The 14,058-nt window shown below is 59.0% G+C and overlaps 1 protein-coding gene across 31 annotated transcripts in view; it reads left to right on the top strand.

The window, feature by feature from the left end:
- Positions 1-14,058, top strand: part of EXD3 (exonuclease 3'-5' domain containing 3) — a 102,133-nt gene that overhangs the window by 16,486 nt on the left and 71,589 nt on the right. For 26 of the 31 annotated variants that reach the window (XR_013520404.1, XR_013520403.1, XM_078332901.1 and 23 more), the window contains one exon: positions 6,435-6,533. Coding sequence is in view for 22 of the 31 variants with exons in the window: in XM_078332901.1 (XP_078189027.1) it covers positions 6,435-6,533 (99 nt within the window). In the remaining 9 variants the exon portion in view is untranslated. Of the gene's footprint in view, positions 1-6,434; positions 6,534-7,632; positions 10,343-14,058 lie in introns of all 31 variants that reach the window. The other 5 variants (XM_078332897.1, XM_078332891.1, XM_078332899.1 and 2 more) reach the window with 3 other exon arrangements.

Raw genomic sequence — 14,058 nt, 5'->3', positions numbered from 1 at the left:
GTCAGGTCCCCACAACCCGAAAGGCCATCCCCAGCCTCCTGAGGAAGGGAGGGGTGGGGGCCGAGGAGCAGCCCGGGGTGGGGGTTGGGGCACAGATGCCCCGAGGAGGGCTGCAAAGAGGGTCTGACGCCCACTGAGCCTATGGCTGGGGGAGTACTGAGAGCCCAAGGAAGTTTCCAGAAGCTGCTGGGTGTGCCTATGGGAGTGGAGATCAGTGCGGGGGATGGGGAGGCACCTGCCGCCTTTATTCATTTGTTCATCAAACACCGTCAGCAAGACTGATGCGCCGTCTGGGGGTTGAGGAGGTCGTTGGTGCAGGAAGCCAAGTCCTCTCTCTGGATGGCCACGGGGCGTGCGAGGGGCGGTAGTGTTGGCCCTGTGGACTCTGCTGGTTGGGGCAGACAAATAGGGGTAGAGGGGCCTCCCGTCAGGGCCCACCTGTGTGGTGAGGGTCTTGCAAGGACTCACCCCATCCTTGCTGCAGATGGCCCCTGGCTCCCAGCTCCAGATAACTTGCTGCCAGCCACCCTGGTTCTGTGCGGGGGTCTCGCTTTTCTTTAGTCTTTATTTTCTTCTCTCTTTTTTTTTTTTTTTTTGAGACAGAGTCTTGCTCTGTCTCCCAGGCTAGAATGCAGTGGTGTGATCTCGGCTAACTGCAACCTCTGCCTCCCGGGTTCAAGCAGTTCTCTGCCTCAGCCTCCCAAGTAGCTGGGATTATAGGCACTTGCCACCATGCCTGGCTAATTTTTGTATTTTTAGTAGAGGCGGGGTTTCACCATGTTGGCCAGGCTGGTCTTGAACTCCTGACCTCGTGATCTGCCCACTTTGACCTCCCAAAGTGCTGGGATTACAAGCGTGAGCCACTGTGCCCAGCTCTTTTTTTTTTTTGAAACAGGGTCTTGCTCTATCACCCAGTATGAAGGGCAGTGGCCCCATCTTGGCTTACTGCAGCCTTGACCTCCTGGGCTCAAGTGATCCTCCCACCTCGGCCTCCCACAGGCTGGGATTAGAGGAGTGAGCCACAGCACTCGGCCAGTTTCTCTTTTCATTTACTCTTCAGAACAGAGACCTCTGCGGGTGTCTGTGGGCAGCGGGTCCCACCGAGGGTCCGAGGGCAGCAGGTGACCTGCAGGGCAGGACCCTGTGCCTGGCACCCACCTATGTGCCAGCTGGCAGGAGAAGCCAGGCTCACACTGAGTTGGAATAAATCTAACATTTATCAGGAACTTGATCACTTGAATGTGATGTGAGAAAAACAAGTGTGCTTTCAGCACAAGATTCAGGGAGGAAATCAACAAGAGAGGAATGACAGCTTCTGCTGCTTTAAAAAGTGGGAGCTGTGCCTGAGCTCCTGCCTCCACCCAGAGAGAGCCTGGCATTTCTTCAGTCAGGAGACGTAAAGTTTATCTTTGAGCCTGAGAAATTGCAGACTCGGGACGGGTGAGTGGCCTGCAATGGCCATCCCGGGCTCTGTCTGCAAGCTCTGTGAGTCCTTAGGCCACGGACACCACCAGGAGCCGGGCGGGAGGGTGTGGACCTGTGTGTGTGGGTACCCACTCTGCCTCATTAGTACATGGTCCAGAGGTCCCCAGGGAGCAGCTGTGGGGAAGCAGTGGGGCTTGGGGCTCTGGCCCCTGCTCTTGCCCTGGGTGCCCACCGCCTTCCCCCAGGGGTGCTGGCCCTGCCCTCTGTGGGTCAGAGCACACTGTGCCAGGCACCAGTGCAGTTAAAAGGTCCGAGAGTGGGACATGCAGGGTCCAAGCAGGTCCTTTGGACAGCCGCTGGCAGAGGCCCTGGGAATTTGGGAATGGCCACTGGCTCACCTGTGTCCTCCCTGGTACCGGGCTCACCTGTGGGACAGCATGTGTCCTCCCCCAGTACCTGGTTTACCTGTGGGACCGCGCTGTGTCACCCCCAGCACCTGGCTCACCTGTGGGACCGTGCTGTGTCACCCCCAGCACCTGGCTCACCTGTGGGACTGTGCTGTGTCACCCCCAGCACCTGGCTCACCTGTGGGACTGTGATGTGTCCTCCCCATCACCTGGCTCACCTGTGGGACTATGCTGTGTCCCTCCCAGCACCTGGCTCACCTGTGGGACAGCATGTGTCCCCCTCCCCCAGCACCTGGCTCACCTGTGGGACCACGCCGTGTCCCCCCAGCACCTGGCTCACCTGTGGGACCGTGCCGTGTCCTCCCTAGCACCTGGCTCACCTGTGGGACAGTGCCGTGTCCTCCCCAGCATCTGGCTCACCTGTGGGACAGTGCCGTGTCCTCCCCAGCACCTGGCTCACCTGTGGGACCGTGCCGTGTCCTCCCCAGCACCTGGCTCACCTGTGGGACCGTGCCGTGTCCTCCCCAGCATCTGGCTCACCTGTGGGACCGTGCTGTGTTCTCCCCAGCATCTGGCTCACCTGTGGGACTGTGCTGTGCCACAGGGGTAGAGCTGCCCAAGACCACGGGAACCCACCTGTTGCATCAGCATGACCTGGATGCAAGACGGGTGTCAGGCGAGATAATTTTTGAATTTTAAAATTTGACTGCCCTACATTTCTGACTTGCCTGGGCCGTGTAACTCCTTTGTTTTGTTTTGTTTTGAGACCGTGTTTCACTCTTGTTGCCCAGGCTGGAGTGCAATGGCAGGATCTTGGCTCACTGCAACCTCTGCCTCCCAGGTTCAAGCAATTCTCCTGCATCAGCCTCCCAAATAGCTGGGGGGCCGGCTTTGGCCTCCCGCAGTGTGGGGATTGCAGACACGAGCCACTGCGCCTGGCTCAGAATGGTTGTATTTATGGAATGACTGTACCCTCATTGTATCTCGGAAGTAACTAACTTGCTTTTGATTTTATAGACTCATAGGCAGAAGGGACTTGCCTTATCTCAGATTAGTCTTTGGGCTAGACTTTTGGGTTAATGCTTAAATAAGTTAAGACTTTGGGGGACTGTTGGGAAGGCGCGATTGGTTTTGAAATGTGAGGACATGAGATTTTCAGGGGCTACAGTGGGATGATATTTTTGGCTGTGTCCCCACCCAAATCTCCACTTGGATTGTATCTCCCAGAATTCCCACGTGTCATGGAAGGGACCCAGGGGGAGGTAATGGAATCACGAGGACCAGTTTTTCCCGTGCTATTCTCGTGATAGTGAATAAGTCTTATGAGATCTGATGGGTTTATCAGGGGTTTCTACTTTTGCTTCTTCCTCATTTTCTTTCTTTCTTTCTTTTTGAGACAGAGTCCTGCTCTGTTGCCCAGGCTGGAGTGCAGTGGCACAATCTCGGCTCACTGCAACCCCTGCCTCAGCCTCCTGAGCTGGGATTACAGGTACCACCACCAGGCCTGGCTAATTTTTGTATTTTTAGTAGAGATGGGGTTTCACCATGTTGGTCAGGCTGGTCACGAATTCCTGACCTCAGGTGATCCTCCTGCCTCGGCCTCCCAAAGTGCTGGGATTGCAGGTGTGAGCCACCACACCCGGCCCTCATTTTCTCTTGCCGCCACCGTGTATGAAGTGCTTTTCACCTCCTGCCATGATTCTGAAGCCTCCCTAGCCATGCAGAACTGTAAGTGAAGCAGCCCTTCTCCCTCAGCCTCCTGAGTAGCTGGGACCACAGGTGTGAGCCCCCATGCCCAATTAATGTTTAATTCTTTGGTACAGAGTTTCATCATGTTGCCTAGGATGGTCTTGAACTCCTGGGCTCAAGCAATTCTCCCACCTCAGCCTCCCAAATTGCACCTGGCCTCCTTTAACTCTTTGAAGGTCTTTTCTGTTTATTCCTGAGCACGGTTGCAATGCTGTGTTAGAAGTCTTTGCTAAGAGCAACAACTGAGGGCTGCCTTGAATTTGCTTTCTGTTCTGTTTTTTCTGTTTCTCCACTTGATTGTGGGTCATATTTTCTTGTTTCTTTTTAGGTCTTGTGATTTTTGTTAGGCACTGAGTGCTGTGAATTGTCCATGGTAGACACTCTGGATTTAGGTATCATCCTCTGAAGAATGTTGCTTTTGGCTCCCGTGGCTGTTCAGCTTCTGGCTGAGTTCCTTGAACCTGGGCTTGTGTCTTCACATTTTGTCAGGGGCTCTTCGGAGAGCCTAAGGCATTTGTCAAGCCCCCTAAGCTGGGCGGGACCCAGTAGCCACCTGGAGGCTGTCGCTCCCGCTTTCCGCTTTCCGGGCGTGCTTGGAGGGGATCTGGCCAGGGCTCTGGAGCCCGCCTTCCTCCTGGCACCATCTTCAGCTGTGGGCCGTTCTGGGCCCAGCTGTGTTGATGGGGCCCTTCCTCTTGGCTGGGCTGTGTGGCCCCTGGTGTCTCCAGCTGGGGCTACAGCCCCAGCGTATTCTCAGCACTGGGGCTGAGGGGCCTGGGAGCCTCGGGGTCCTCCTGCTGTACGTCCTGTAGGTGCAGCCCCCTCGGCTTGGCAGGCTCGGGTGTGGGGCGCAGTGGTCCTGGGGCGCCTCAGGCGCGGCCTTGCCATGGGGAAACGCGGCCTCACGCTGCCTGCTGCCAGAAACATCCCAGGATCTGTCGTCTGGGTTTAGTCATCTGTGAAGGGAGAACAGCAGCCCCTCCCCACGAGGGCAGGAGTCTGGGATCGCAGCCCCCACGTGGCACGGCAGCAAGTCTGCAGGCGGCATCCTCAGGAGTCTGTGCTGCTGTGTGTGGTGCGCGCTGGCGGCGGCTGGATGGGTTCTCACGCTGCCCTGGCGTAGCTGCCTGCTGAAGGTAAAACTGGAGGCAAAACTGGAGGCCAAGGCTGAGAAACTCCCCGCCCGTCTCCCCGGAAATGGCCGCCGTGAGGACTGCCTGGGGGAGGGCGGCTGCCCGCGTTAGGATTGGGAGTTCGCGAGGTGAGCTTTGTTTAACTGCTGCGTGTGATGCAGACTAAGCCGCATGCCGGAAGAAAGCCTTTTTATGCAGCCTCATGTAAGCAGGTAGGAGAAGGTGCACCCTCGTAAGTGCAGATGAGGGTTTTGCATCCAAAACACTCCCTGGGGTCGAGTGTGGGGGATCACGCCTGTCATCCCGGCACTTTGGGAGGCCAAGGAGGGCGGATCACCTGAGGCCAGGAGTTTGAGACCAGCCTGGCCAAAGGGTGAAACACCACCTCTACTAAAAATTAGCTGGCCATGGTAGCATGTGCCTGTAGTCCCAGCTACTTGGGAGGCTGAGGCAGGAGAATTGCTTGAACCCAGGAGGCACAGGTTACGGTGAGCTGAAATTGTACCACTGCACTCTAGCCTGGGCGACAGAGTGAGACTCAATCTCAAAAAAAAGGGGGGGGGTGCAGGTGTGCTGGCTCACATCTGTAATCCCAGAACTTTGGGAGGATGAGACAGGCAGACCACGAGGTCAGGAGTTCGAGACCAGCCTGGCCAACTTGGTGAAACCCCACCTCTACTAAAAATACAAAAACATTAGCCAGGCATGGTGGCAGGTGCCTGTAATCTCAGATACTTGGGAGGCTGAGGCAACGAGAATCGCTTGAACCTTGGAGGCAGAGGATGCAGTGAGCTGAGATTGTGCCGCTGGACTCCAGCCTGGGTGACAGTGTGAGACTCCGTCTAAAAAAACCAACCAAACAAAAAACAGGGTGGGCGCGGTGGCTCACGCCTGTAATTTCAGCACTTTTGGAGGTCAAAGCTGATGGATCTACTGAGGTCAGGAGGTTAAGACCAGCCTGGTCACCATGGTGAAATCCCGTCTCTACTAAAAATACAAAAAATTAGCTGGGTGTGGTGGTGCGCACCTGTAGTTCCAGCTACTCAGGAGGCTGAGGCAGGAGAATCGCGTGATCCCAGGATGCAGAGGTTGCAGTGAGCTGAGATCACACCTCTGCATTCCAGCCTGGGCATCTCAGCAAGACTCTGTCTCAAAAAAAAAAAAATACTCTGGGGGAGCCTGCAGTCCGCCTGGGATGATAGCTGCCAGCGGCCACCTGGACCCTAATGGAGTTGTGTGCTGGGTCGGCCTTGAGGGCATCACTCCAAGGTCCCTGGTCCTCCAGGGGCAGCAGGTCCCATGGTGCCCTTGACCTCTGAGGGAGAACACCTCCCTCCCCTGTGGCTCCCCCAGCGTCAGGACACACAGCCTGAGGGGGATGTGGTAAGGGGGTCACGCTGTCCTGGATAACAGGCCCCTCTGCATGCCCGATAGGGTCTGTCTACCGAGCCCTCCCCAGGGCCCCTCCCACCCTCTGCCCTCCCTGCCAAAAGCTGGGGTGGCTTGGCGTGGAACTGGAACACAGGGTCCAAACTTGGCGGCCATCATCCCAGCCAGGAGAGGAGAGTGGAGCCGCCCGCTATGCTCAGCAACTGGGGACGCCACCTGGGGCACCCCAAGGCACCAGGTCTCTCTGCCACCTCCGGTGGCCGCAGGCACGGGCTGCTTGTTGCACTGGGCTCTGCATTCAGGGACCTCACCTGTCTGTCCATTTCTGCAGATCCTCCTTAGCTGCCTGCCAGCATCCTCATCCCAGCCCCGAGGATGGACCCAGGAGACCCTGCTGGTCACCGCACTGCTGGCGAGTGCCGCTGCACAGGTGAGTCTGAGCCGGATGCGACTGTAGGGGGAGGTGCGTGGGGGTGTATAGGGGGAAGTGTCACCCACTCTGTACTCAGTGACGAGGGCCTGGCTGCAGGTCCCAAGCTATTGGCCTCTCTGCAGTGTCCACAGCGTGGGACCCCATGAGTCTGGAGGCCCTGCCGTGGCCTTGCTGTCCTCAGGGGCTCTCAGTACAGCTTGCCCCCTCGGGCCCCAGCGTGGGTGGCCTGGCGCCAGGCCTGTGACAGCATCCCAAGGGAAGCGGCGGGGACAGTGCAGCCGCTCAGGGCTGGCCACTGAGGGGGAGCTCTGGTCTCCTATGCCCCTCGGTGTGTGAGGTGGAGGGCTGACACCCCCTTGGGTGCTCAGCACTGCCTCCTCGGGTTCAGGGAACCCGCAGCTTCTTGGGTGGCCCTCAGCTCTCCAAGTTTTGTAAACAGCCATTTTTCATCCCTTGAGTTAAGAGCATCTGCTCTCCCAACACCTTCCAGGTCAGATAGAGAAATGAGAAGCACCTTCCCCCAAAAACAAAGCCGGGGGGAACAAAGCAGGGAGCTGAATCCCTGCATAGCCCGAGGGGAGGTGCCACCCAGGGCGCAGGGCTCCACCTGGCCTCCCTCCTTGCTGCTTCTGCAAACTCAGACCCTGCAAGATGGGGACTGGGTCAGGGTTGGGGAGACAGAAGCTGGGAGGGAGTGCGGGGGCCAGGGGGGAGCGGAGGCTGGGGGGAGCGGAGGCTGGGAGGGAGTGGAGGCTGAGAGGGAGACAGAGGCTGGGAGGGAGCGGAGGCTGGGAGGGGCCGGAGGCTGTCTGGTGCCAGGGGGTCAGCCCGAGCCCCAGACTCTGCTCTCTGTGCCTGGGCCAGGCCAGGTGGAAGCCTCCTGGGAGGGGCTAGGCTGGGCCCCAGTGGGAGCTGCTTTGTGGGCAGATGGGGTAGGGGCCCAGGGCCCCTTCACGTCTTCTGCCCTGCAGTCCCTGTGAACAGCAGCGAGAGCTGAAAGCCTGGCCTGGCTGCCTCGCCCTGGGTTGTCGACCGCTGGTTTGTTGTGGATTTACTGCCGTTTTTTTTGAGACGGAGTTTCGCTCTTGTTACCCAGGCTGGAATGTAATGGTACGATCTCGGCTCACCGCAACCTCCGCCTCCTGGGTTCAGGCAATTCTCCTGCCTCAGCCTCCTGAGTAGCTGGGATTACAGGCACGTGCCACCATGCCCAGCTAATTTTTTGTGTTTTTAGTAGAGATGGTGTTTCATCATGTTGACCAGGATGGTCTCAATCTCTTGACCTCGTGATCCACCCACCTCAGCCTCACAAAGTGCTGGGATTACAGGCTTGAGCCACCGCGCCCGGCCCGATTTACTGCCTTTTTACATCCCGGCCTCTGCCCAGGCCCACCCTACACATGCCCTCCATGGAGCAGGGCCACAGCCCTCTCCCCTGTGAAAGCCCCGCTCCCATGTGGCAGTGGCCAAGGCTCTCTGCCTCTGTTTCCCTATCCCATGAGGCTGCCCCCTCTAGCCCCAGACCCCTCTGGGGGCTTTCTCTCTGCCTTGCTCTTCTGCGCTCCCAGCTCGGCTCATGCTGAGGGCAATGGTGGTGCCCTGGGCATGTCACCTTCCCTGAGGTGGCCAGGCCGCAGCATCCCAGGGGAGAGCCGCCTCTAAGCTGGGCAGGGCTGGTGTGGACGCTGCCCCTCTGAGGGCACAGCCCTGTCCATCCCATGAGGCTTCGACCACCCACCTGGCCCTCTCGGGATGGGGCTAGACCCCTCACCTTTCTGTTCATTCGCCACCGCCTCTGAGGCCCTCTGTGGGCCCCAGGCCAGCACCTGTTACCTCCCCTGGAGGCCGTCCTAGGGGCCGGGGAGCACACAGCAGCTGGGCTTCACCTTGGCACGGAGCTGACTCCCTGCACGGGCGGCCATGGCATCTACAGCCTTTTCTCCACCTGAGCAGAGTGGGATGTGTTCAAAGTGCACCACCAGCTAGCACCACTGAGGAATAGCCTTGGCCCTCCTGGAACAGACAATGGCCCTCCCTGGAACAGTCACAGCACTCCAGACACAGCACTCCCCGGAACAGCCTGGCATTCTCTGGAACAGACATGGAGTCCCATGGAATAGCGTTAGCGCTTCCTGAAACAGTCTCGGCACTCCCTGGAACAGACACTGCACCCCCTGGAACAGACGTGCCCCTCCCTGGAACAGCCTCTGGAACAGCCTCAGGGCTCCCTGGAATACACATTGTGCTCCCTGGAACAGACACGGCACTCCCTGGAATAGACACGGCGCTCCCTGGAATAGACACGGCGCTCCTTGGAACAGACACGGCACTCCCTGGAACAGACATGGTCTCCCCGGAATAGACACGGCACTCCCTGGAACAGTCTCAGCACTCCCTGGAACAGACACAGCGCTCTCCGGAACAGACGTGGCCTCCCCGGAATAGACACAGTGCTCCCTGGAACAGACACGGCGCTCCCTGGAACAGACACGGCACTCCCTAGAACAGACACAGAGCTCCCTGGAACAGACTCAGCACTCCCTGGAACAGACACGGCACCCCCAGGAACAGAGATGGCCCCCCGGAATAGACACGGTGCTCCCTGGAACAGAGACGGTGCTCCCTGGAACAGACACGATGCTCCCTGGGACAGCCTTGGTGCTCTCTGGAACAGATATGGCCCCCCCCGGAATAAACATGGCACTCCCGCTGGTGCACAGGCTGGTGCCTACAATGGCCACATCCCCGCACCTCCCCCCGTGCCACTTCAGGCACCTGCCCTGATGTGGTGTATCCAACTCTGTCAACAAGGACAGCCCCACCAGAGGCCCCAGTTCAGTCTCCCCAGCAGGCTCCTCTACTCAGGCTCTGGGTCAGCCTCTTCCCAGGAGGTGTCCTGGCCCCGGTGCTGGCCCAGCCTCGCTCCCTGTTCACCTGTCTGTGCTGTGCTGGTCACTGAGCAGGGCCATCCTGTCTGTGGACCCCGGGACCGTGCCCTGGACAGTGGGCCTGGGTTTGTCCTGGACTTCCTTTTAAGGTAGAGTGCCTGGGTCTGGGTCATTGGAGGAGCGTCTCTGTGGCCACCTGTGGCCTGTTCTGGAGAGGCCCTCCCGGGCTGGGCCAGGGGGTGTCATCAGGGGACAGGGGAGGGGCGCTGAGCTCCTCTCTCCCTCCACAAGGCCAAGAAACATTCTCCTTCTGAGTGTCCACAGCACTCACAGATTCCTTTCCTCCTAAAGCTTCAGCCTTTGGTGAGCAGGCAGAATTGAGGTCAGGAAGGCCATGTCGCCTGTGTCCATCTGGTTCTGGGTTTCCTGGGGCGCTCGAGCTTGAGCCTTTCTTGGGAAATTCAGAGTCCCATAGACAGCATTAAATTACGGCTCAGCACCGAAGAAGCAGGCCCTGCCCTCTGGCAGATGCAGCAGCCCCGGAGAGCTATCCTGGATCCCCTCTCCCTCCCCATTGCGCTGGGCTCCAGCAGCGGGAGCCTCCAGGGCTGAGACTGCTGAGGCTGCCTCGGCTGCCCGTAGGAGCCCCTGCCCTGAGCCTGGTCCTGCTGCCTGGGGCTGGGGCTGTGGCCAGCCCCACATCCAGCATCCACACGCCAGGCAGGGGCTCCTCAGCAACCACCCAGAGTGGACACAGCGATGGACAGGAAGAGCACACAGGAGAGGCCGCTTCTCCTGTGAAGGCCGTCTTCGAGGAGCTCCATGATGAACACATGTTGCGCTCGTAATGCACTGTGAACGTGCAGGTTCCTGGAGGCGCCTCCCTCTCGAAGCCTCACTGGTGCGCTGTGGCTGGGGGTAAGTGGGGGACACTTGAGGACAGTGGCGGCCGAGGCCCCACTGGGGGGTTGGGAAGGAGAAGCTGCTAAGGCCGCCTGCCGTCTCTGCCCCACCACGGGCGCCCCAGAGGTGTAGGTACCAGATCCCTACAGGACCCTGGGGACGGGTCTCTCGCAGTCCCACGCCAGGGTCACAGGCACTTTTCCACAACCTCTAGGCCGCCCTCACCATGTCCCCAACCCCTGCCCTCAGCGCCCACTGGTCTTGAGCCACCCCAAGGCTGAAGGAGACAGAGCTGGCCTGGTCTGGGGCCTGCCCAGGTGCGGCTGGCAGGGGGATGGGACTTTCTCTGCCCCCAAGACTGTGGAGCCAACCTTGGGCTGTGACTTGAGGAAGACAGGAGGGAGGTCACAGCTGGCCTCATAAAACCATGAAAACAGGCCCCCTACTGCTGCCGGCAGAGAGGCCTCACCTTCCTCGCTGTGTGACCCCGTCACGGACCTCGCTCTTTGCTAATCTGAGTGATGATTCTAACACCAAGACTGCGCTTCGTTTCTTTGTGAAAATTCAGAGTTCATTTATGTAAAACACCAAGAACATACTGCTGTCTTTCTTTTTTTTTATTTATTTGTGTAATTTTTATTTTTTATTTTTATTTTATTTATTTATTTATTTAGAGACGGAGTCTTGCTCTGTCACCAGGCTGGAGTGCAGTGGCACGATCTCAGCTCACTGCAACCTCCGACTCCTGTGTTCAAGTGATTCTCCTGCCTCAGCCTCCCAAATAGCTGGGATTACAGGCATGTGCCGCCATATCTGGCTAATTTTTGTATTTTTAGTAGAGATGGGGTTTCACCATGTTGGCAAGATGGTCTCGAACTTGTGACCTTGTGATTTGCCCACCTTAGCATCCCAAAGTGCTGGCGTTATAGATGTGAGCCACTGTGCCTGGCCAATCCGATTTTCTTGTTTTTTTACACAGTCCCGCTCTATCACCCAGACTGGAATACAATGGTGCGACCTCAGCTCACTGCAACCCCCACCTCCCAGGTTCAAGTGATTCTCCTGCCTCAGCCTCCTGAGTAGTTGGGATTACAGGCGCGTACCACCACGCCTGGCTAATTTTTGTATTTTTAGTAGACATAGAGTTTCTCCATGTTGGCCAGGCTGGTCTCAGACTCCCAACCTCAGGTGATCTGCCCACTTCGGCTTCCCAAAGTGCTGGGTTTACAGGTGTGAGCCACTGTGCCCGGCCTGTTACTTTGTAAAAACAGGCCCATCATCTTCAAGATTCCTGTTGTAGGTAGGATCTTTTTCCCAGCAGATTTTCTGACCTGCGGTTGCAGAATAAAAATCTGGAGACCTCTCTGTCCCTCTCTGCATGACATCCGCCTCCTGCGCCCTGGGCTGGTATCGCTCTTTCCCTCTCTACCTCTCTGTGGGGTCCAGGGCAGCAAATGGTGGGCTCCCACCTCATCCCACCTTCCCGGCAGAGGCAGCTTGGGCTCAGGCTGGGTCAGATTCTGTCTCCAAGGTCCTCAGCTTCATGGGTGAGGCAGGTGAGTGGGCCTGAGAGTAAGGGGACCCGTGACCGGTGAGAGATGGTGCTGTGCTGGAGTTGCAGGCGCTGTGTTGGACAGAGCAGGGGCTCCCGTGCCAGATGCTGGGTCTCCAGGGTCCCAAGCACCCCACTCCCCAGATGCAGGTGATCCTGTTCGGGTGAGCCAGGGTGGAGGACACACACCACCCACCGGGCTTGGGGTCTCATCATCACCTCCAGCTGAGCACAGGCAGATGTGGGTGGAATCCGAGACCAGAGACAGTTGGGCTGCAGGCGGTGGCCCCTGTCTCAGCTGCCCCTGGAGGCCAGAAGGCCTCCAGGACACAGACTCTTGGCAGAGGGACGGAGACCCCAGTGTGTGTGGGTGGGTGCAGCCTCTTGGACCCTACCCATGGGAGGTGCCGTGGGATCTCTGAGGGGAGCTGATGCTGTGGGCTGGCCCTTTCTGCTGTCTGCGGGTGGCTGGAGGGCTGACCGGGGTGGGGTGCTGCGCTGAGCTGATATCAGGTGCCCGGCCCATGGGCAAGGAGCAGGTCACTGCAGCGCCTGGGGTCTGGTCTGGGCAGCCGGCTCTCCTTTGCTCAGCACTTCGGGGTCTGATGCTGCTGGCAGGTGCCAGACAGCCTTGCAGACGGGCTGTGTGAGCTTTGTGACCCAGGCCCCGAGAGGAGAGCCAAGCCTCAGGAGACACCCACTCAGGGGCTTTGTGAAGACCACACATCACAGGCTTTTTGCCCGGAGGCCAGGTGTCCCATGCCGGCATCCACCGCCTGACGTCTGCTGCCCAGTGTCCACTGTCCGGCATCACAGCTGGGCTCAGCCTCAGTTCCTGGGGCTTCTGTGCCCCCAGTCCTGCAGATCAAAAGTCCCCATTTCTGGCCCCGCCTTTGTGATAGTGTGGAGAGTAAAGGAGCCTTCGACGCAGCCCAGAGCTTCCCGGAGCGTCTGTCTCTCAAGTGAAGGCAGCCATCAGCTTGTGCTGTTTGGAGGAAGTGGCATCCCTGCCACCATCTGTACTCGCATCGGCTGGGCAGGGTAGTCCCTGAGGCCAGGCTGGCCTGAGGACTTCCGGGGGCAAGGTGGGGCCGTCCTGATGGGCACCCCCAAGCCGACCCCATAGAGTTCCTGAGCCCTCCTGGGCACGTTTTGGGGAGGGTGGCTGGGGTGGGGGAGCCACAATTTGGCTCCCCAGGGAGAAGTAGCACAGGTTCAGGATGTGAAGCCATGTTTGGGGGATGGTGAGACTTTTACTCTTGAGCTTGACTTTCTTTTGGGTATCCTCTTGACACGCAGCTGCCCTGCTCTGCCCCGCCCACATGCTCCCGAGGAGTGGGGTCTAGGGTGAGGGGTCACCTCCCAGCCGGGAGCCATCTGTCTTAGTATCCCAGACCTGCTGTCTGGCCGCCTGTCAGCAGGTCCCAGGCGTGGGTGTGGTGCTGATGAACTTGGTGAACTTGGGCCCGGCCAGCCCTGGGCCTGGGTGTGGAGGTATGGGGCCAGAGGCCACCCTCAGAGTGCTGGCCGAAAGTCCACCCTGGGGACCAAAGGCCCCCAGAAGCCACCGAACAGAGGTGATTGCAGGGAGGGCAGCCTGGGGCTTCCGTGGCCGGAGAGTGTGTCTGGGAGGTCCCTCAGCATCAGCTCCAAGCCCCACCTGCACCTCTCAGACACTCTCCACCTGCCCCTCTCGGACACCCTCCACCTGCCCCTCTCGGACACCCCCACCTGCCTCTCTCTGACACCTTGCCCCTGTGAGGCATCCGTGAGTTGGGGTGCGTGGGGTGCTGTGTACTGAGCAGGGTGTGTCCCCCGGGGCCCTCCCAGGCACTCCGTCCTCCCGCTGCTAGGCCTCAGGGCTCACAGAGCTCACTTGTCTCATTGACTCAGACAGAAGCCGCCCCTGGACATCCTGTTTTTCTTCTGTTGTATGAACAGGAAGCCATTGATTGTGTGAGACGAGTGTCAGCATGGCCATGTCCGAGCCTGGCGGGGCAGAGACTCGGCCGGCCACACCCGCTGTGGTGCCTCCAGCTCTGGCCTGAGACCCGGGGCTCCCCAGTCTCGTGGGCTGTGAGCACCGTGAGGGCGCAGATGGCCCTGGGATGGCTGGGGTGGGCGCCGTGGAGTGCCCATCATATACCGGCCACGGCCTGGAAGGAGACCCAGGCGGTCA

Source organism: Callithrix jacchus, chromosome 1 (assembly GCF_049354715.1).
Source record: "Callithrix jacchus isolate 240 chromosome 1, calJac240_pri, whole genome shotgun sequence".
NCBI classification, from domain to species: domain Eukaryota; kingdom Metazoa; phylum Chordata; class Mammalia; order Primates; family Cebidae; genus Callithrix; species Callithrix jacchus.
Note: the sequence above shows the minus strand (reverse complement) of the source record. Positions and strands in the feature narration are given on the sequence as shown.